At 40.3% G+C, this 23223-nt stretch overlaps 1 protein-coding gene across 3 annotated transcripts in view; it reads right to left on the minus strand.

Moving 5' to 3' along the window:
- The window catches only part of SLC7A11 (solute carrier family 7 member 11), a 66937-nt gene that overhangs the window by 38812 nt on the left and 4902 nt on the right, over nt 1-23223 (minus strand). For all 3 annotated transcript variants that reach the window (XM_063157122.1, XM_063157123.1, XM_063157121.1), the window contains 5 exons: nt 21244-21370; nt 16618-16733; nt 8058-8183; nt 5214-5313; nt 2202-2246 (listed from right to left, as the gene is read on the minus strand). In XM_063157122.1, coding sequence (XP_063013192.1) covers nt 2202-2246; nt 5214-5313; nt 8058-8183; nt 16618-16733; nt 21244-21370 — 514 coding nt within the window. The remainder of the gene's footprint in view (nt 1-2201; nt 2247-5213; nt 5314-8057; nt 8184-16617; nt 16734-21243; nt 21371-23223) is intronic.

A 23223-nucleotide genomic window follows, 5' to 3' on the forward strand; every position in this document is an offset into this window, starting at 1 on the left:
ATAATGAAAATTACCAAGAATTCCAGTTAAAAGAACTGCAGACACAGAAGTTGTTTGAAAAGTCACAAAGGGTTTAGACATCTGCACGTTTAAAAAGATCACACGGTATTGGTGGTAACCACATGATAATTTACAAATTTTATTGCTTCTACCTGAATTTAATCATACCACCAAGACTCTGGCTCCTAACCTATCTCCCCAGAATTTCCTGAAGAGCTAGATGTCTTGGACCAGAATCCCTTCACAGCTACATTTAGTTTCACATTTAAAATCAGTCTGTGACACAAAAATTTTTCAAAAGTAAAAAAAAAATCTCTAAGTTGTCTTTTGGTTTTAGTGTATGTCTCTCATGATTTTATAAAGAGAACAGATCCTTGGTAGTTAACCCCTAGATCATCCAGCTTGAGTTCATGTGTGTCCCAAGGCTGGGAATCTTTAGCCAGCTGCTCTTTTTGATGATGTTCACAGGGGTCTCAGGTTGAGGGAAGAGATGAGGATCTGACTCCATGTTTCAGAAGGCTTGATTTATTATTTTGTGATTTATATTACATTAAAACTATACTAAATGAATAGAAGAAAGGATTTCAGCAGAAGGCTAGCTAAGAATAGAATAGCAAAGAATGATAACAAAGGTTTGTGGCTCGGCTCTCTGTCCGAGCCAGCTGGGCTGTGATTGGCCATTAATTACAAACATCCAGCATGGGCCAATCACAGATGCACCTGTTGCATTCCACAGCAGCAGATAATCAATGTTTGCATTTTGTTCCTGAGGTCTCCCAGCTTCTCAGGAGGAAAAACCCTAAGGAAAGGATTTTTCATAAAAGATGTCTGCAACAGCTCTCCACTGATACAAATGCCTTAAAAGCACAGAAGCCTTCAGGTTTGAAAAGAACTCTAAGACCACTGAGTCTAACCATGAAACCAGCACTGCCAAGTCCGTCACTAAACCATGTCCCCAAGTGCCACATCTACACATTTTAAATACATCCAGAGTCATGTTTACTAAACCACAGCTCCTAAAATGGCATCGTATCAGAACTGAAGATTACTAGTGAAAAACTCATTTGTACATAGATATCTGTCATAATGATTATTCACAAATATTAATGCAGTATTTTCTACCTGGTCTCAGATTCCGGTCACACAATTCTCACTCTACATATCTAGATCACATCAAAGAGTCTGCTAAAACACAACACGTCCCAAAGTCACTGAAACAATAGAAATCTGCCAGTGTTTCTAACAGCCTCATGTTTTATCATCCATTTTCTTATAATTTCAGGCCTCTGAAATAGCATCAGATTTGGTTCAGACTTTGAAGAAACTAACAAAACTCTCCTGGATGCTCCCAGTCAATGGCTTGGGGTTTTCTTTCCCTATATGTCTCAGATTCATATTATCTAAGTGCACAGTGCTGAGGGTCCTTTTAAAACAATAAGCAATTTGGTACCCAGCCAGCTATCTTATTTTAAAAATCTAAGAAAATTTAGCCATTAATTTCTTTGTCAAGTAAATAGCTTCTTTTCCTCAAAGAAAGAAAATTGATCTGGAAAGACACATTTTCTTTAACTTTTAGAAAAATTTAGTAGCCTTTTATTACTGGCCCCATGTACCAAAACACATCTACCCAAATAGATGGGACAAATCAAACTCTCCCTAACAAGACAACTTTCCATGTTTTTCAGGCAGGTGATGTGGGAGTATTCAGCTCTGACTGGAAACCAGCTCAAACCCATATCACCTGTTTAATTAGATTGGATGCTTTGTGGCATGTATTCAAGATCCTGCATTTCTGAGACATCTAGAGCAAGTAGAACTAAGTATTTCATTAATATTTAAACACAGCAAAACTGACAAATATTGCAGCAGATAAGTTTCTTGGGCAAGATTTCCCTGACAGGATATCAGTAGCTTCCACTGAAAGGAGCTGCTGATAGTTACTTGTATCCTGAGGGGGAGAACCAGAGCCCTAGAGACAGATCCACTTAATCCTGGAATACACAAAACCAGCCACTCTTTCAGTGCAGATAAAAGCAGAATACATAATAAGGTCACAAAAGACCAAAAATAGCAAATTTTCGAGCAGTTGCAATTCAAATAGATACCAAATCTGCTGGAAGGCAAGCAGCTTGACCAGCATCTTTGAAGATCACTACTTTTACAACATTTCTCAAAAGTCAAGGAAAACATTAAGTACGTACTTTTCAGGGTTTTCCACTTCTTCGGTGACAAAATTGAGGTAAAACCTAGAAAATAGTTATAAAATGCATGATAAGATTTATTCCTGTACTTTTATTCTGTATTTCTCTCACTAAGAATCAAGAAGATGATTTTAGTTAAGCACTGCTGTCAGTTACAGTAGGCTTTGCAGGCCCATGTTTGGATTAAGGAGAGAGGGATATTTAACCTTCCCTTATCCTCACACTCAGGAAGGGAATTCTCAGAAAAGACAGCAAAGCAGGAGAAGAAAAAGACAGTGACTATGTACAGTCAGTGTGTAATTAATTTTTTTTCCCCCTGAGCATACTACACAGTTAATGGTTTACCCTAATTCCATACATACGCACACACATGCACACTTCAAGCTTTATATTCCATTTGTGCTTGCTGCCTTTTATCCAGTACAGGCTGCACTCTGATCACATTCCAGCAGCATTCAAGGGAGAGCTCTGTATGAGAATTCATAGGAGCTGCTCACCAGGCACAGCCCTGCATGCAAAGCAGCCACAAGCCCCAAGGCCACTGAACCCTCTGTTCTACATTTATTAGCACTCAGTCTGTGCCTGCCTGGAACACAATTGTGCCTGGCTCAGAGACAGGCCCGAAGTCAGATCTTGTCTAATCAAACAGAGCAGTCCGTACAGCACCTATGCTGGTCTTCTGATCTTGTGCAGAAAGACAAATGGCACCTGAGCCAGCACTGCTGCTGTGAATAAACCACTGGTGACCAAGCTGGCAGGAAGTCTGGGAGATTTGCCCCATCACAAGTCTTGGAGCAGAACTGGGTTAGCAGAACAAGTTAACGTGGCTCTTTAAAAATAGTGATTTTGTGACTGCGCAAGAAATTCTTTGCCACCTTGTGCAAAAACATCAGTACTTGTTTTTAAACTTTCTAGCACATAGAGCACAGAAGTAGATTTAGGTTAGATATATGGAGGAAAGTCTTTCCAGTGAGGGTGCTGGAGCACTGGAACTGGTTGCCCAAGGAAGCTGTGGATGCCCCATCCCTGGAAGCGTTCAAGGTCAGGTTGCATGGGGCTTTTAGCACTCTGGTCTGGTGGGAAGTGTCCCTATCCTTGGCAGGGGGATTGGAACAAAATTATCTTTAAGGTCCCTTTCAACCCAAACCATTCTGTGATAGCCCAGCATCAGTCCTTTTATTGATGCAAAGGCATGTTTCCTCGCATTCTTTTCTCCACTTTTTCAGCCAACATTTTACATACCCCATAGTCTACACTTGCTCTTGGCAGCATGAACCCACACACAGAAGAGATACTGCTTTTCTTTTCTTCAAAACTGTATCTTTAAGAGTTAACAGTTAAAATTTAACAGTCTTGTGAATTCTGCCTGCATCCCAGGACACATCACCAACACTTCCAACACTCCTTCATATTCAGCTAATTGCATTGATTTAGCCCCATGAAACTGATAGTGCAAGGATATTGCCACTCCACTTAATGGTCTGCTCCTCGTGATGAGGTGATGAATTTTAGTTGATAACAAAGGAAAATAGACAGCAGGGAAGAACAACTAGCCAAATTAGGTCTTTTTCCTGCTAATTTATTTTATAAGTAGCAAATAAGGACCTTGAAATAAAAGTCAGAAGGTGTAAAGGGCAAAAAAAGGTAATTTTTATTGCAAGGCTTTGAACCGTTATGTGAAAAATGGGAAGGAAGCAACAGAATAACAGTATTTTTGATTAAGCATTTTGCAGGAAAGAAATTCTGAATAATAATAACAAGCTTTTTAAATTGCTTTCATACAAAAACTTAGGTTAATATTTTAAAAGTGAGAAACCATCACATGCATGGATATGAGAGACAGAGTCAGTTATAGGAGAGAGAGGGGAAAAAAGTAGAGATCTCCACATAATCAATTCCATTTCTTTGAGGCTTCAAAATGCCAGGCTCTTTTCTTACATGTCTATCTCAGATAAAGGCTTTGGACTCTCTTGGGTTTCTTCCCCTGCTGTCATTTAGTATATAAAGTTCTGTTCATACTTCAGTGTGAACATTTATAATGCTCCTGCAACCGGGGAGTTACAGATGGGCAGAGAACTCCAATGCCCGGCCCATTGTCCTTTCATATTAAATAAATAAACCCCTTATCTTGCAGCCCTCGCTTTTTTGTGCAAGGTAAAGGACTTGGCTGCCTGTGAGGCTATGGGGAGCAAAGGGAAGGCCTGCAGACAAAGCTATCTCAAAATAAGCCCACTCTGTGCGCTGCAGTCTGCTTCCTTCCCCCCAGGCTGCTGCTGCTAAAGCCCTTTGGCACTGCACAATGCAGAGCCCCGAGGAGCATGAATAAATTGTAAAGGCAGATTCTAGAAGGGGCAGCACCTTTCAAACCAGCTGCTGTGTACTTTGTAGGGAAAAGAGAGAAAGGACTTGAAAGTTCTAAGCAGGATACCTGAAGGTAGATTCTCATACCTTTGCTCACAGTCAATCGCACCTGACTTTTGTGGAAGCCAGCTGCACTTCTTTTAAGTATGGTCCAGATCTCTCAGACCAAGAAGTTTAAAAATCTAAAGATTCCTATTCTGTTTTGTGGCCCATACCAATCTCATTGTTTCTTACTTGTCAAATACTGCTCTTAGAAAGCAAGGCTAAGGGCCATTTTGCAACATAATCATAGATTTGTTTTTTATAAAATTACTGACTTCTTCAAAAAAATTAAAGCTTCATTTGTACTTTTATCCTTTTATTAAAATATTTAATGAAAAAATGAAGATTATTCATTTCTTGTGGTGTGATTATTGTGGTGGTCAGTGCATATATTATACACTGAAAAAGAAAAATCTTTCCCTTCCAGAGCTGCTTGCACAATCACCACTGAGCATATGGAAAAGTGATGACAACTACCCTAGCTGTATGATGTAGCTTGGCAAAAGATGTAGAATGTGCGACTCATTGTTTCATATAAATAAATAGCTTTGTTAAAGCACATTAGTGGGTTTTTTTCAGGACAAACACATATAAGTTTCATCCACTTACCAGCCTGAATAGGCATACATTCCTGAATAGAAAGCAAGTGGTAATCCCATAACACTGGCATCATTCCCTGCAAAGGCATTTTTAAAGTGCTGTGTTTCTCCTGCAAAATCAACAACAAAAATGTTGAAAAATGAGCTCTTTGGTCATAACTAGTCAAAAAAAAATATATATAACACATCATGGAACATTTATTTAACATCATTTAATCACCCAACAGTTCACTGACATGAAGTTCTGCCCCTTGACCTTAAATTCTGACCCAACCCTCACAGCCATAATCTGCCAGCAATTGTAAAAGGCTTTGTGGAATCTGTATTCATGCAATAGGAGAATTTGACCTATTAGTTTATTTCAAAGCATGCTGAGCTTGATGACACTCACTGCTCTGTCATTTCCAGCAGTGACTTACATCAACATGAAAGAGCAGAATGAGCTCAGTAGTCTTTGATGTGGAAAATTTCACTTGTTCAACATTTTAATCAGAAGGCACTTTGCTGGCGTTTCATTCAGAAGAAACATTTATAAGATAAATAAACCCAAAATTCTAGAAATTTCTACCATTGAAAAATTAGTTTAGTAACGCCCAACCATGATAATCAATACTGTATTAATATTACATCGAGTAAGAATTATCTATATATCTATAAATGCAAATGTGGAACACTTTTGTTATGCTCTCATGCATTTACAAAGCACTTTATGGTTTGTGAAATGTCCCTACCATATCCCAAATTTCCTGAGAAGCAATGATCCTCCACAAATATGGAGCAGGAAGAAACTTAATTAATTCAGATTTAAATTAGCAATGAGTCAAATCCTCTACCTTTGGTCTGGTTTTACTAAGCCCTCAGTCAAAATCCCTGTTGAAGCAGAGGCTTTTTGGTTAAGGGAGGAACTGTGGCCAGAAGAAGGTCCCAGTGGAGAATCAGGGACACTTAGCTGAGCTACATCAGGGCAACAACCCCCAAGGGTTGGAGCAGGTTTGACCTGCTCCAAAGGTCTAGAAAAAGTGGGGTGGATGGGAACAGAGAGAAATTTTACACATTTCATATGTCACATGCGAGACTGTCCTGGGTTGGCTGTATGGTGCTTTTATCCCCAATCGTCTTGTTCTGTTTATGCTGAATTTTTTTGCACCTTTAAGACTTATTGCAAAGAGTGAAGGGGGGAGAGAAGTGCAGGTTTTTTTCCTCCAGACACTGCTCTCACTCCCCCACGTTCCTCCTCCTGGACTGTTGTAGTCTGTGGACAGACAGCAGGACGGAGTTCTTCTTTTGCTTTTTAGTTAGTGTTAGCTAGCTGAGGCAAAGAAGTTCCCTGGACTGTGTTTTTTTCCCTTTTCTTTGGGGCTGTTTAACCTGCTCTGGCCTGAACACCCAGGGGAGCACCGGCAGCTGCACCTGTGGCCCACCGGGCCGGGCCTGACCTACGACATTGCCAGCACTGAGGGACTGACCAGAGACTGAGTAAGCTGCAACCCGGGGATGGGGTTTTCTCAGTTTGTCATCTCTTTTAGATTAGCAAGAAGTCTCATTGTTTGATATTGTTTTAGTTTTATTGTTTAATAAACAGGTTTTTTCCACCTTTCTCCAAAGAAGTATTTTTTCCTCCCGGACCAGTTGCAGGGAGGGGCCGATTAGACCTGCTTTTCCCACCAGAAGTCCTTTAAGAAATTCTTCCCCAAATTTGCTCTAAACCTATACAAATACAGAGACGCAACGACATTGCAAGTGCCAGAAAGAAAGTGAAAAACAAGAAAACAAAAATAGTGAATCAGCAGAGTGCCACACAGGAAAACTTTTATTTCAGAGTCTATGTTAACCACAGAGAGCCTCCTGTCCCTGAGAAACTGAGTTCACTGCACAGACTAACACTGCGCTCTTCACTTGGGTGGGACATAGCCCAAAACTGTGACAGTTTTTGTTGGATAGAATCTGCCACCAACACACTCAAGAGGGCTCCTTGCTCTGCCCCTGTGCGCTGCATGGCTGCTGGCGCTCTCTGTGGTTCTTGAGGGAGGGTGACCCGGGGCTTGTCACCATCTCACACCTGCTGCTCAGAGGGCTGGGATGGGAAAGTCTCTACAGGTAGCTGAGCACCTGTCAGTGAAAAGAGGGCCTTTACAAGGACATGTAGTGACAGGAAAAGGGGAAATAGCTATAAACTGACAGAGGGCAGGTTTAGATTACATGTTAGGAAAAAATCTGCCCCGTGACAGTCATGAGGCACTGGAACAGATTGTCCAGAGAAGCAACCCAGGATGCTCTGAAAGTGTTCAAGGCTTTGGATGGGCCTTTGAAAAACACAGCCCGGTGGAAGACATCTCTGCCATGGCAGAGGGTTTGAACTAGATGATCTTTAAGGTCCCTTCCAACCCACACCACCGTGTGATTGTGTGGTTCTGTGAATGGGGAGCCCCCTCTAGCACAACACACACACATGTACCATGACTAGGGACTAGCACAGCCAGAGCAGCCATCCTGCCTGGGCTAGGCATGTGCTCTGGGGAGATGCATGTGTATCTACCTGCCTTTAAATCCCACCCTGCCCCTTTCACAAAGTTCAGGCCAAAGACAGATTCCAGAAGAAGAGCAGTCCATTTGCTCCTTGGAAAAGCAAGTCTGATTGGAATAGTCTCATTGCATGCTGAAGGAAATACCATTTCATCCCAGTGTTAGTTCCACTTCTTATCAATGACATGACAGTACAGAGCCTCAGTTAAGCAAGCACAGACTAATTAAGAGATTTTGCTGCTATAAGCATTATGTGGTGGAGGCAGGTGGGGAAAGACTGCTGAGTGTAAAGATAAAAGCTCTTTAAAAGCATTTACTTTTCATTTCATACCTTTAATTAGCTGGATAACTCCAGGGACTATAATTATCAGAATTGCTACAAGCTTACAAAAGGTAAGGAACATCTGAATGCGGGCGCTCCAGCTGACACTTGTGCTATTCAGGACCATCACCAGTGCTGTGAGGGGGAAGAAGAAAAGTCAGAAAGTAATAATTGTCACAGAATTCTTTGCCAGCAGAGAGGTCACACAAACAACAGATCCTGATGCATTAAAGGAAGTACACCCTGATAACCCTCTCCAGCTCTTGTCCTCCCTCTTCTCCGATCCCCCTTCGAGGTACTGCAACAAAGGCTTGAGCTGAGCCCCTGTGCCTCGCCCACTGCACTGACCATCCTTCTGTCCCTTCTCTGCCTGACATCCTCCACACCAAACTGCAGCTTCATTGACCCAGAATTGTCAGCTGCTGGTAGACAACAGGCTGCCAGGACACTTCTTGAGATGAAATAAATTAATTGCCTAACTCTTGTCATTCCAGATTTCTTTGTCAGCGCTGCTTTCAGTAGAGATTTGTATTTTTCATAAACAATAACAATTAATAACCATATTGAACTTTCTCGCCCTCATTTAGGCCACACATAAATTTGTAGCTGCTTTACCTCTGGTCCTCTTTTCCATGTTCTCCTCCCTTTTTGCTGTACCACCAGAGAAGCAGGAGGGCCAGAGTGTAAGTACTGTACCCACCTTTGCTAGGAACCAGTAAAGAAACAGAGAGCTTTTACTTCTTGAAAACAAAGCCCAGGTCTGCAGCTCTCCAGCATGTGGAGAGATCAGTGAAAAGGGTATTTACATCCTGCCTGGTCAGCTTGCATCTCCTTCTAGGTCAGGGACAGCATCCTCTAGCATTTCCTACAGCACTGACTGACAGGAGGAGGGCAGGTCTTGTCATTTCAGTGCCACTTATTCTAGATTACTTAAACAGAAGGAGTTTAGAGATTAAAAACAAAAATTTCCCTAAAGAATGGAAGATGGGAGCCATTTTACTAGACAAAAAATCTCTTTCCCCCGCTGCTCCAGGTAAACATGGTCAAGCATGTTCCTCTCTTTCTTGCCATCATGTGGAGCTAATGAAGTAGCTCCTCATCTCAATCCTCCTGTAACTCAAGCTCTCTCAAGAGCAGCAGTTTGTGTAAATCATCAGCCACATCACACATCTCAAGACACAAAAAGCACAATTTGCTACTTTGTAGGAGCTAGCGCTGTAAATCTGGCATGGCACAGGCTTTCTGGAAAAAAAAAAAACCCCACTGATTTATCTCAAGTCTTTTATTTTATACAGTTTCTCTTCACCAACGAGGTTAAAAAATATTTAAAAATCTTCTCATTTCAACTGAAAGTAATTTGAGTTTAATGGAACCGGGGAAAAATTCCATGTCATCTGGATCCCAATGTATTTTTCATATATTTTTAATAAAATAAAAATTACAGGGGGGAAAAAAAAGTATTTCTCTATAATTTTTATTTGGGAGATACAGTTCCACTCTCCAATGAGCAATTTACAAGTCAATATATACTCACAACACCACCTAACACAATTTTTTCACCAGAAAAGGATCTTGGAGATCAAAATCTTTACTCAGTTTTGTATCTCACCATATTTCAGAGCTGAAGTCTTCTGAAGTCACAAAAAATTTGCTTGGACTTTGCAACATTTCACTTGAGACCCAAACATGCAATGATGTTTCAAACACTTTTCTTTTTTTTTTTTTTTTTTTTTTTGGGGGGTTTTTTTTGTTTTTTTTTGCTTATTACTTCCTTGTATACCTATATTTGACAGGCAACAGAAAATCCCAGGGCCTGATTCATTACTCTGTTGTTCCAATATTACACTGTACACTGACATATCTTGACTCATTTAAATTTTGAAAGATTCCTTTAGGTTGCTGACTAATATTAGCGCTCTTTGAGTTTCCCCTTCTTTCCCTGAGTCCTGATTACCAACAAGACTAACGACTGTTATTTAAGCAAAATATATTTAAAATATTCATTTGACCGAAAATGCATAAGTTAGAAAAATCTAGTGCTGTAGCCAAGCACTAGCTTATTTTAATTTTCCTGGAAGACTCAGGATACAATACTTTCCTTCTGTAGAAAGTGAAACCCAGGCATGGACCAGAGCACAAGAAAATGCCAAGGAGGAGTATTTTTGTGTAAGAGAATCTGCAATTTGATACCCAGTTTACTCAGAGTCCAAGCTGACTGCAGCAATCAGTCTGTCAACCTCACACAGGTCAGAGTAGGTAACATGAGTGGGGAGAGCTTCTCCAGGTTTTCTGATGCACTGGTTTTACCTTCCTGATACACATATGAGAAGGTTTCTGGATGGCATGGCCTCGAACACTTCGGGAATGGGTCAGCCACAACTTCTCTGGACAACCTGAGCCAGTGTCTTACCAGGGACATCAGAAAAATTTCTTCCATATATCTAATCTAAACCAGCCCTTTTCCAGCATGAAGCCATTTCCCCTCATCCTGTTGTCGCGGTTTAAGCCCAAATGGAAATTAAACCTGGCAGCAGCTTGCTCAATTCCCCCCTTTCTCCCTGCATCCACCACTGGAATGAGGAGGAGAATCAAAGTAAAACTGGTGGGTTGAGAAAAGAACAGTTTAATAATTGAAAACAAAGTAAAATACAGAAATAACCAAAGGATAATAATAATTATTAATATTATTAATAATCATTATTGATAATTATCAAGATTATTAATAATATTAACAATAACATTAATAATAGTAATAGTAATAATAATAATAATAATAATAATAATAATAATAATAATAATAATAATAATAATGAAGAAAAGCAAGTGCTGCCCAATGCAATTGCTCACCACCCACTGAACAGAGCCAGAACCCCCATTCCCAAACCCAGATCAGATGCGTTTTCATTTAAATCTTCCCAGTTTATATACCAGGCGTGATGCTCTGTGGTGTGGAATATGCATTTGGTAATCACCTGTCCTGGCTATGCTCCCTCCCAGCTTCTTTTGTGAACCTCCTCACTGGCAGAACATGGAGGCAGGGAAAAATGTCCTTGACTATGCAAAAAATGGACTTAGCAAAAAACCAAAACATCACGGTGTTACCAACACCATTCTCATTCCAAATCCAAAACACAGCCCTGTAATAGCTACTGGGAAGAAATTAACACTAACCTGGCTGAAAGGTTCACATCACTGTGTCCTTATTTGTAAATAAGTCCCTTGTAAAAAATCCCTTGATAAAAATGTCCTTTGGTAGTCCTTCACAAGAGTAAGTGCAGAGCTGAAGGACTGCAATAGTAGTAATTCAGGCCGAAGAGCTGAGACTTAAGTGCTTACAAATGCTTAGAAAATTTGAGGCCATTTTTTTTTTAAATTTTATTTTATTGCACTTTTTAGGCTGTAGGAGTTTACAGTCTTCTTTATCATATAATACTACATAATATAAATGCATTATTGTTCATTGTAGACTAATAATAATAGTAGTATTTTTTAATAAAATATTCAGTGTTAAGGGTTCTGTGTGCATGACACTTGTCTAGAAATGTGGGACTTACACCAGTACCATAGTACTGATTGTGTGAGCAACTGGGTAGTGAAAGGCAATGGGGAAGTGAAGTCATGAAGAAAGCTGCTAAAAAGCAAAAAAAGATGATGACAGCTGTGCCAGGGCTCAGGAAGGACATTATATTCTGGGACTATGGCCATTAGTCAACACCTCTCTTCAGAACAGAGCCTATTGGAGATATTTAGAGAAGCTGATTGCAGACACTTTGATAAGGGATCACAGCAAATATCAGAAGGAGCAGTTTCTCAGAAAAGGGGAAGTGAAAGGAGGACTCAGATCTAACTTTTCTAACTAAAAGTCAGGCATTGAGCGTGGCTGCAATCTCAATGAAGAGACAGTTAGCTCCAGAGGATGAATAACAATACCTCTGCAAGATGCCTATCCCAGATGAGATCGTTTACCTTCAGGAAGTTCCTCTTTCCCCACTGTATGGGGAGCACATGAGATTACCTAGACTAAACACCTTGCTAAGATGAATCCTAACCAAGCGTAGTGTGGAGGGAGAACAAAATGGGGTACATGAACAATCAAATACAATGGGAACACCAAGCATGTTTTTTACAATCTCTTCCCTTCCACAGGCACAGCTCTAGACAGATAACAAAATCTAATGGGAGAAGCAGCAGTGAGCATTACATCCTGGCCTACTTTTCAGAATATATGTACCATTGCCTCAGCAGGAGACCAAGAAAATGCTTTCCCATAACTTGTCACACTTTTAGGGTCAAGGCATTCAAAAAATGCCAAAAAATACCCTCAATCTGCAGACCCTAATGAGCCAATTAAAAGTCACAGGAAGCACAAGAGCACCTATCAGAGCATATCTGCAAAAGAATATCAGAGCAGATCCCTGCAAGCCAAGAGATATTTTAATGTAAACTGTTTGTCTGAAGACTGTCAGCAGTAGAGTGGCATCTGCAACATCTGCCATGATGAGGGGAAAAAAGGCACCTAATTATAGACACACCTAGACACCAATAAAACCTGGGACTGGAGCATTTGCCAGCAAGACCTACAGCCAACCACAGTTTTCAAGCATAACTTTAGCTCTAACAGCCAAATTTGGGGTATTTGAGTTTGCTAGCACACTTCTCAAAAGAAAAAAAAGTAGAAAGAAAAGAGGGGAAATTATATATTATTGCGGTGTAAAATGCCCAAAATACACGTATGAATTAGTGCAAGAACTCATGTGAGTTGGTAGAGTTAGTGAGTGGTTTTCAGTCTCACAGTTTTTAATGGTTGAAACCTGTTTATCTGCTTTCAGACATGGAGGCCATGTGAAAAGTTTGGAAAAGGCTCAGTTCCTATTCAGGCTACATATTGATAGAAGAGTTTGATACCTTTGCACAGTCCAATTTATCCCTTCCTGTTACCATTATATTTAAGTTTACCGTTAGGAAAATAATTAATAGATACAAACAAAGCAATGTATGAATATAGGGCCTTTTTTGCAATGATAGGCATGGTGACAGGATGTTGCTTCATGTCAAGAAGCAACAAATATGGAGCAGTTTATCAACTTTCACTTCAAGAGGTAAATGAGTTTTAAACTCTTTCTCCTAAAAAGACTACCTTCAGCATCAGAACAAAGGTTGACAACACCCCTTTGCTTTGTGTCCTGGAGTTATTTTGGCCTGCTGGAACAAAGCAGGGAGTCAGAAGGGCTAATCTCCTCCCTGCATTTTCTTCAGCTGTCCTTCCCTGTGCAGGAGCACATCCAGCTTCTCTCTCCTCTAGTTGGCCATTTATTTTCATAAAATTGTAGCAATTAGATCCTGTCTCTGGAAGAGTTCAAGGCTAGGCTGAATGGGGCTTTGAGCAACCTGATCCAGTAGGAGATGTCCCTTCCCATGACAGGGTGATCTTAAACATCCTTTCCAACCTAAACCATTCTATGAGCCTATGAAATGTATAGTGTAACAAAAATCTTTGAGACATCTGCTCCTCTTTCACATACAGTTAATTAACTGAGTTGAGAAAAAGTTTATGGCAGACTGACAAATTGAGATCTGCATATCCAGCATTTGATCTAGGTTTTTCTCCTTGTGAAGACTTGCTTAAGAAACACCAAGTGAATTTAAGCGATTTATAAGTTTGAAAAGAACAGGAAGGTTTTGCTCAGAGGTTCAGAAAGCTGTGGCATCTGAATAGAGACTCCACACAAGCATCCTTCTCTCTACAGAGACATTGAAATGTTTGGACATTTTGGTTGGTTGGTCATGGTAAAAAGAGAAAAACCATAATAAAGACAACTAAAAATGAAAGCAGCATATTGTGGAACAGAAAATTTGTTTTTACAGATTGTTCAAGATTGCTCTGAACAGGTGATTTTGAGGGGAATTTTGTGCCCAGCATATGTCTTTTTCTAATAAATAATAAAGCCAGGACAAGGGATTTTTTAAAAGTCACTGTGACCAGTAGTTGCATTTAAACTTTCATCTGATCTACATCTCCTTTGCACTGTCTTTCCTTTTTCACTGAAGAGGCACAGAATGGCTCCAGCCCCTCTATAAGAAATATTTTTTGGCAGCTGGTAGAGAAGCAATAGTATTTGTTACTCCTCAGCATAATCCTGGTTGCATGCACCTCAGTCAACCTTTTAATAATAGGCTCCAGATGCATCAGTGGAGATACAGGTGGGCAGAAAAACAAAAAAAGGAAAGAGAAAATCTGTACTGTGACAAGGACCAAAAAAACTGGACTACAATGACAGTGAGGGTTTAAAAAACTCCCAGGCTGGAGATTTCAAGGCCAGTTTTGACAAACATCTGTAAGAAATTGTTTAGATAACACTGATTGTGTTTGGGATCAGGGGATCACCAGAAGATTTTTCAAAATTTCTCCCTCTCCTTTCTAGTACAATGAGAAATGACAAGGAAAAACTTTGAGCCAAGGACAGAGTTCAGTGGTGCATCCCACTGCCTTTCCCCATGCAATAAAGACATATACACAATCTGTGCTCTCTCATCAGGCAAGAAAGGAAAAGGGACCAGACATGGGTAAGAAAAAGGCATGTAATTTCACCTTCTGATTAACTTAAAATTTGAAGTGGAAACAAACACTACCTTTTGCACCGTTATATTGGATTGCAAGATCTCCAGAGCTCCAAAGTGTCTGTTCAGCTCAGCACCCTAATCTTACCTGTCACTCTACCTACATGCCCAACACCAAACATTTGTAGCAATTACCACCACAGCATGATTCTTACCACACAAGGATAACACTCAGACACTCTGGGATCCTTGAGGTTAATTGCAGCATGAGTTCTAAGAACTACTACAAATGAAACTCCACTGTAGAACATACTGCAAATAATGAAGCCCCAGTCTGACACGTCATTGTTTTTCTCAGCATCATCCCATTCACCACTACAAGTTTTCTACAAGAATCCCTTCTTTCAGTGAAATGCCAGCTCACCCTAACTGTGCTGTACACACCCACTCTGAACAGAAGCATCTGACCTCCCCTCTCTCTTTAGGCTGTGATTATTTCAGCCTAACTCCACCTCCCCTGCAATGCTACTTATTCGTTCAATTGTTTTGCCAAGCCCTGGCCTATCATACAGATTTTCACTTAAATTAAAAGTAATAAAAACATATTTCAAATTGTTCACCTATTGTGCTTGAATCACATGCAATTAACAAAATGCTTTGATGGAGTCCTCACTTAATATTCCTTTTGTCTCAGTGACCTTAATGTTACCGAACATCTGTTTCACTCCTATCTTGCACTGAAGTGCTTTAGACACATGTAGCTGAAAAAAGTCATTGACCTCAAAATTCAAACCCCTAATTCAATTATTCCTATGAAACCTATAGTTTGTGCATAATTAAGTTGGAAAGGAATGCAGTCACATACTGATATTTTAACACTTCCAGCAGAAAGGAAATCCTACAGACAGAGCTCCCACAAAAAGCCACAGTAACCTGGAGACTGGAAATTTAAATGTCAATTGAACTCCTTGCTCCCAAGAAAAAAAGTCATCTGAACCTATTATTGTGCAAAACGGAAGGGGTCTCCTGTGGGCCTTTGATCATTTTGCATGTCTTAATTCCTTTTTCCAGTCTTTTTGTTTCTGATATGTGCACTGAGCAAATTTAAAGGAACAACCTGTGACTAATTACTCAGGTCTACTCTGCACTCCCTCCCAGCACAGCTGAATTCCAATGTGTGCCCACAAGGAGCATTCTCACCTGTGACCAGGCAGACCTGGAAACAAGCCTCTAATGCTACAAGCTCCAGAGTCCCAGTCCCATCATTTTTTGTGCCCTCCCATTGCATGCATCCTCCACACCAGCCCAGGTACACTGTAAGGCCTCTGCTCTCAGGGTAGTGCCCCTCTTTCTACTGCAAATATTGGCTTTCTGTGACCCTAAATGATCCCTTTTACACTAACTGCAGAGTTAGCAAGTGTAGGACAACAAGTCAGCAACAACCATGCACCAGGCCGTATGTTCTGCTCCCAGAATTCAGTTCCTGCTTTCTGAACCACAAGTGCCTCAACAAGGATTATTGCCAGGATGGAAAGAGTGGGACTGGGGAAGATGACCTCATGTTGCTGTCTGCACTCAAGAGAACTACATTTCTTCATGACATCATATTTGGCATTCAGTTGCCTCCTAAAACCAAGGTAGAGCAAAGCACTTAAAGAAGGTAATCATTCTTCCATATCTCTGGCGCTGCCTCGCCATCTCTTAGGGACTGAAATTGCTTCTACAAAAATAATGAAAATTTGGCCATAAATTCAAGTGGCAACAGAATCAGCCTTGATAATAGATTTTCCCAGCCATTGATAAAGTCTGCTGTTCTTTTTGCTCCTGCGTTTGTTCACAAACACACACACCCAGGCAAAATGTCACACAGGTGTCCCTGGCATTGGATGCACAGTAATTAATGATTTACACCAAGCAACAACCTGCTCAGTGTGCTATATATTTTTTTTAAATTTATATAATCTTTACTCCCCCCCCCCCTCCCCCCCAAAACCTAAAATGGGACACTTACTGATGCCAACAGCTGTGATAAGTTTAATCGCAAGTTCTGGGATTTCACACTGCATAAAGAAAGGCTCCAAGATGTAGCGTCCAAATGCCAATGATATCACTGCTGTGGCAGCAGGGCTGGAGGGAAAGGAAAACAAAGTCACAAAATTAATCTGTGATAGTACATAGTTATTATTCTTACTGGATCATACTGTAGCTTCACTATCAGAGAACTGTGAACCTTAATTTTGGTGCTTCCTTGTAGCTTTGCTGACATGCACCACAGCTTCTGAATGTAGCAGAACATTCTTGACAGCAACACTTCTTACCAGGGTGGCTCTTACAGCTTCCACGTTGCAAAGCAGTCATAATCAAAAAGGAAAAGTATCAATAGAAATCTTCATTCATTCACTTGAAGTGAACATGGCCAGTGAGAGGAATAGCAGATTTGTCTTTACAAACCATCTCTGGGTCTGCTGGTAGATAAAACTAGCACCGGGAGATAAAAGAAACTATGGGAAGGATTACACTGATTGATGAATGGAAAAAGATATTTGCTTTTACAAATGAACTTTAGGTTTGCTGATAAATGAAATTAGACATTGAAAGATGAAAGAAACAATGGGGAATAAAATCCCCTAAATTCCACAAGAATTAAAAATTAAAAGGGGAGGTTGTACTTTAGAGGGGAATCTTCGGTATTAGGCATATGGGGAAGTCTGTACCTCTCAAGTACATCAGCCAATGGGGAAAGAGAGAAGGAAAATGTGGCTGGGAAATTGGGATAAAAAGGAGGCTGTGTCCTCCAAAAATCTGAGAGACCTCAGGGCAATGCCTCATGGCTTCTCCTTTTTTTGAACAAAGTAAAAGGATTCCTCTGTCTCCTTCTTGGACATAAACCTCTGATGTTTGTGGATTAATTTTCCTAACAGCAGGATCAGATTACATGGGCAACACCCTGCTCAAAAGTCAGTGAATTTTAATGGCCAGCTATACCTCACTCCTCAGAGACAAAAGCAAATGAAATTCATTCACAGTGAGAATTCTGGTTTACTAAAATAAGCATCCAAAATCTACCCAGATCTTTTATTAACTTCTGGGACAGTCCAAATGGGATTTTCTAAAATACAAACAGAATATTTTTCTTTTATTGACTAACAATTTCCTAACACTGCAGCTGAAAGCAAAAATCCCTGTAGCAAACCATAGAATACCATAAAACAAAGGAATATGAAAAAATACATAATATTTCTTTATTTGGTCAGTTAGTGCTTTTCATAGTAAGAATTAAGCTCTCCAACACCCCACAAAGTTGTTGCATTTACAAATTTGAAATGCTCATAATATTTATACAGCCTTTCCCTTTGAGGGAAGCTAATTGTTTGACAGAAGCCTTAGCACTGACACACATTAGTAGCAAATTAGCCTGTTCCTGCATGTTACTGTTCATGTTCCATTTGGGAGGACATTTTCACTCTTTTTAGGACAGCTGGTGGCATCTGTGTTTTATCACATACATACTGTAGGACAAAAGGACACGATTCTCAAAGGATTTCTGAGTTGAACAAGAGTCCATGCAAATTTCTTGTGAAAAAATCTGCAACACCTCACTTCACAGAATTTTGATCAAAATTCTATGGAACAGGGTAAAAATTCTGCAGAGACGTTGTTGTTCTCCATCAAACAATAAAAGAATTTCCCACAAGGGAGTTGCACCCTGGAAACAAAACTCACTTTCTTTGTGCTATGACTCAAGCCAGAAGTCACACACTGTGTTGGACCAAGCTGCAGAGCAGGACAGAACAGAACAATCTGCCTCAGTAAGTTTCTGCATGGATGAGCAAGGGCTGCTGCATGAGCATCTCCCACGCATGGGGATGTTCTTCTCACTGGCCAAAAAATGGCTTTACAAATTTTGTCTGGATTTTCACAGACATTTATTGACTTTACCTATTTCTAATTCATATCAGAAGATCATCAGGCTTCTGGCTTTCAAGTACTGCAGGCAGCCTGCCATAAGTGGTTTTGGAGTACCCTAGATCAGATGAAAGATCAGATCTTTGGAGCTGTCCCAGACTTTTTTCCTTGGTCCCAGCTCCTTTCCCCAGAACTTGGATCTTGCCCTCCCATTTCAAGGAAAAGCCTTTTAAAGAAGCTATGTATACCACCACTATGTTTCTAAAAGCATAGCTCCTAAATGGCATCTCTAATAAAAAGCTCTGACATTCCCATGTCTTGGGGGAGATGTTGCTGGCAGCGCAGTCAATCAGTGGAGGGGGAAGTTCAAAGAGTGAAACAGTATTAAAAAAACACACAGATGAGTGTTTAGGGACATAGCTGAGTGGTGGACTCAGCAGTGCTGAGTTAATGGTTGGACTCAAAGATCTTGGAGGTCTTTTCCAGCCTTTCTGATCCTATGCTTTTCCTTTTGCTACAGTGCTCAATAGCTGTGTGTTCAGGAGCAGGTAGAAAGTGCATGACCAGCTTTCACTGAAGGGCAAGGATATAGGAAGACACCAGATGAGGACCAAGACAGGGTCCCAGCACATACCACAGGTGAGCCAGGCACCTGGCAGCACACTCTGATCCAGCCTTTGTTTAGCAACCACCACAGTGAAGCTCTACAGACCATGCGGTCACACTGCTGTCTTCCCTTGTTTGAAAAGTAGTTGTTGGGGTTTTTTTAAAGGTACATAAATATGTATAAAATACACACAACCTGGGTTTGGGAGAGAAAAATGTTCACACTGAGTGAGAAGCAGTGCAATGCAAAGCAGAACTAGTTGGTATGTGGGCAGAGTAGTTAAGTGTGTCCTCCACTGTCAAGTAGCAGCTTTAAAGAGATTTATGAGAGCAGGAAATGTCTGTTTTGGTTGTGACTCCTCTGTGTGATAATCCTGCAATTTTTCAGGATTATCACACTCAGGGAGTGTGATACTCCTGCAATTTTTCAGAAGAAAAATCAGTCTAGCTGAGACGTGTGTGTGCAACTTCATCTGCTGAAAACAAAAAATAAACATATAAGCGGTCTCAAGTTCTTTGATGGTAGCAGTCAATTAGTTTCCTGATGCAGGAGTCAGATATAAAACTCCACACAGAGTTTCAGCAGTGCTGCTCTGGTCGTTGCAAGTTATAACACGTATGGCTTCCTCACAACCTCTCACACTGGGTGATTAAAGAATCCACTGATGTTCTCTCCCATGCAACACGATTATTTTCTGGGTGTGGGGCAGATCACGATGACTAAGAGCATTTATACAACACTCCTGGGACACTGTTGTATGTAAAAAAGTAATTATTTTGTGAGGAAAGGAATTTATGATGCCTGGTTTCTCGTGGGTGTTGTGCCTAGGTTAATAAGTTCCCTCTGCCCAACCAGGTGCAATTAAGAGGGAGATTTCTATTACTGTTCCCTTTTGTATATTCTCTGATGTGAAATGATATAGCTGTTCACAGAGACCTGTGAAAACATAGTTCTCATTCCACTGCCTGATTTTCCTTCTTGGCAAAAAGTCCATACAGTTGAGACATCTGCCCTTTCATCACATTTGATGGAAATGATGCAGTTAATTCAAAGGTTACATTTTGGTGGGGAGGTGGTGTTGGACCATCTGACGTACAAAACTATTTCCTCTGGAAACAACACAAGGGTTTATAGACTCATTATGACTCAGCACCGTCAGCACTTCTAAACTCCACAATCTATGCTAGGACTTGTCAGTGTTATGTAAACGTGGCTGTGATTTGAAATCATGCTTGTGCCTCATTTGTGACTAATCTGCTGATTGCAGAGGAGGGGGAAGAAGCGCTAACCAGCCTGAGGCAGGGGATGGAGCATTCCCAAAGTCATTTTGTATAAGTGAGTTGCCCTGCTCTACAGGTATCAAGATCTCAGCACAACTGTAAAAACAAAGAGAGGCTACACGTGAGTTTGAGATGTTGATCCATTTACATTATGAAAGTTTATTTTATATGATTCAACACTTTCATATTGTAATTCTTCTGCACAAAGGCTGTATGAGTCACAGGTTTACACACCAAGGCAACATATTGGACATTTTAGGTATGTGAAGACAATGTTTCTTTATTCGGTCAGCCAGTGTTTTTCAAAGTAAGAGTCAAGTTCTCCAACACCCCACAAAAACAAAAAATCAGGGCCCCAATCTGACATATAAATCATGTATATGGTGCCCCTAACTCTGAAAACTACTGGACAACAGTCTCACCAGGAGTTATTCCTGTATCCATAGACAACAGTAATTCCTCCAGAAGGTAGTGCCAAGACTGAGAAAAGGCAAAGGTGATTTCTCTTTTTCACTGTACCATATCTAGGTATGGCTAACAACATTATTAGTGATATCAATGGACATAGTAAACTTACCAAAATGAAGGCAATTTATTGAATTTTTGTGGCAGGGAGTTTTCTTATTTCCCCCATATATACACACGTGTCTCCTTGAACATTTCAAAGCTGATGAGCAGAATAGCATTTTTAAACTCTCTGAAGCAATCATAGTGAAAGAACACAGTTAACTGACTTAAATATAATTGATTTTTCTTTTTTTTTTGCCCAGCATATATCAGAGATTTTTCTTTATGACTGACAAGCGCAGTGCCATCAGAAAAGAAAGAGTCTTGATACACTTACCGAATGATGAGGAGTTCAACCCAGACCCTCACAAATGCAGGCAATGGGCCAAAGGCCTCCAGGATATAGGTGTAGTGACCACCAGATTTCTTAATGCATGTTCCTAGTTCAGCATAGCAGAGGGCACCTGTGAGAATTCAACAGTGCCAACATGAGAGATATCCAGAAATACCTATCAAAACAGTTATAGCCTAAACAACAGAGCTTCCATGGCATCACAACTACTTTTTGTATTTTTTAATTTTTTTCCAATTAATTTTGTAAGTTTTAATTCACTCAGTTAGACACGCAGTAAACCAAACCATTTATCCAGTTATATTTAAAGCCTCTGGACAAGCTATTTGCAATTACTACTGTGCTACTCAATACCTTGTGAAGAAGGACAAAAAATTGGGGTGTCACACCAGCCACCATACTTCTCAGGCAGCCAGATTGCACTACTAAATGAAAGATTTCTGACACAATTGCTTGTTATCAAAGGCTGATCTACTCCTTTCAGCCTTAGAGATGCCTGGCTCCAACTCTGAAGGTCTAAAAACTGTATTGCCTCTCCTCAGCCATGGGCAAAGGCAACCAAATGGCCAAAATTTGGAAGCAGGATCTGCAGAATAAGAATTTTCCTCAACACTACTCCTAACATCTTCCATACAAAACTCGGGGGATGGCTTAGTCACAGCTTTTCAATGCTGATGGATTGTTTTTTGTGCACTGCAAATGCAGCGAAAGGTCAGGAACCTTCAGCCAGTTACAAAGCCGGGGATTCACGGCTCCACACACGGACCACATCAACAGCGTTTCACAACCAACACACACAGCCAGCCCTCTTGGGAGATTCTGGGAAAACAGTAATAAACAGCAATGAAGTTTGTTAGCACTGCATCACAGAGGGTTAAGATCAGCAACATACAGGAACTCATTTTAGCTCTCTTCTCCGCACGCCTTTACATCACAACACTTTTAGATAAGAACTACAGTTGTCAAAACCACATCACATGTACAAGCCCATCAAAGCTGTACCACATGGTGACAAATTCTCCAGCCCTATTCATTTGTTTTGCTTGGGACTTTGCAAAAATGTGGCAACTTTTTATCTGCTGTTCTCTAGCTCACCTGAAGATGTGTTTAAAGGAATCCTTACAGCCACATTAAAAAAAGGTCTCTCTGAATTTTCTTTTGCTAGCCTCTTCTGTTGAGATTCAGGATGAAATTAAATTGTGTTTTAATATAAGTTATAAACACAGCCTCAGCAAGACCTTACGTGACCTCTACATGTGATTCAACTATAACTAAGTCACACAAGGAACTAAAACCCAAAATATTAAAAAAAAAAAAGCAACAGCCAAAAAAACAAACAATCAATCTGTAACAGGTCCCTTCTGAAAACAACATACTATGTTTTGCTGTGCTAATTTACACAGTTCTTCATATCTAGAGGTCTGGAAAATGACCTAAAAAATCTGTTTGATAAAAGAGAGGGGATTTTTTTGTTGTTGTTTTGATTTGGGGTTTTTGTGGTTTTCTGCTTGGGTTTTGGTTTTGTTTTTGGTTTGTTTGTTTGTTTGGGTTTTTTTGGTACAGACTTTATCTCACAGCCAGAATAACTTTACCACTGCTAAAGTTATAGCCATTAAGGCAGTGCTCAAGCAAATTCTGGGTGAAGTAACTCAAAAGACCAAGGTCTTTTGACAGGGTTACAAATAGGATCTGAGGTTTTTCTTGATAGCAGAATTTTGTTGCAGGCAGATCTTCCATATTTGTACAAGAGATTGTGCTGCATATTTATCACTTGACCCAAATGGGTCCTAACTTACTCGACTGTTTGGCCTGGGTGGGTTTAGCCTGTGAAGAATATTTCTTTTAAGTTCAGAGCCAATTTACAAGGTGGCATTTGCATGTTCCGCCTATTAAGTAGACACTCAGTCTCTCTTTGTCCTCTTCACCTCCTGCCAGTAAACAAGCAGTTTCCCTTTCAAATAAAGC

Source organism: Melospiza melodia, chromosome 5 (genome assembly GCF_035770615.1).
Source record: "Melospiza melodia melodia isolate bMelMel2 chromosome 5, bMelMel2.pri, whole genome shotgun sequence".
In the NCBI taxonomy this organism is placed as follows: Eukaryota; Metazoa; Chordata; class Aves; order Passeriformes; family Passerellidae; genus Melospiza; species Melospiza melodia.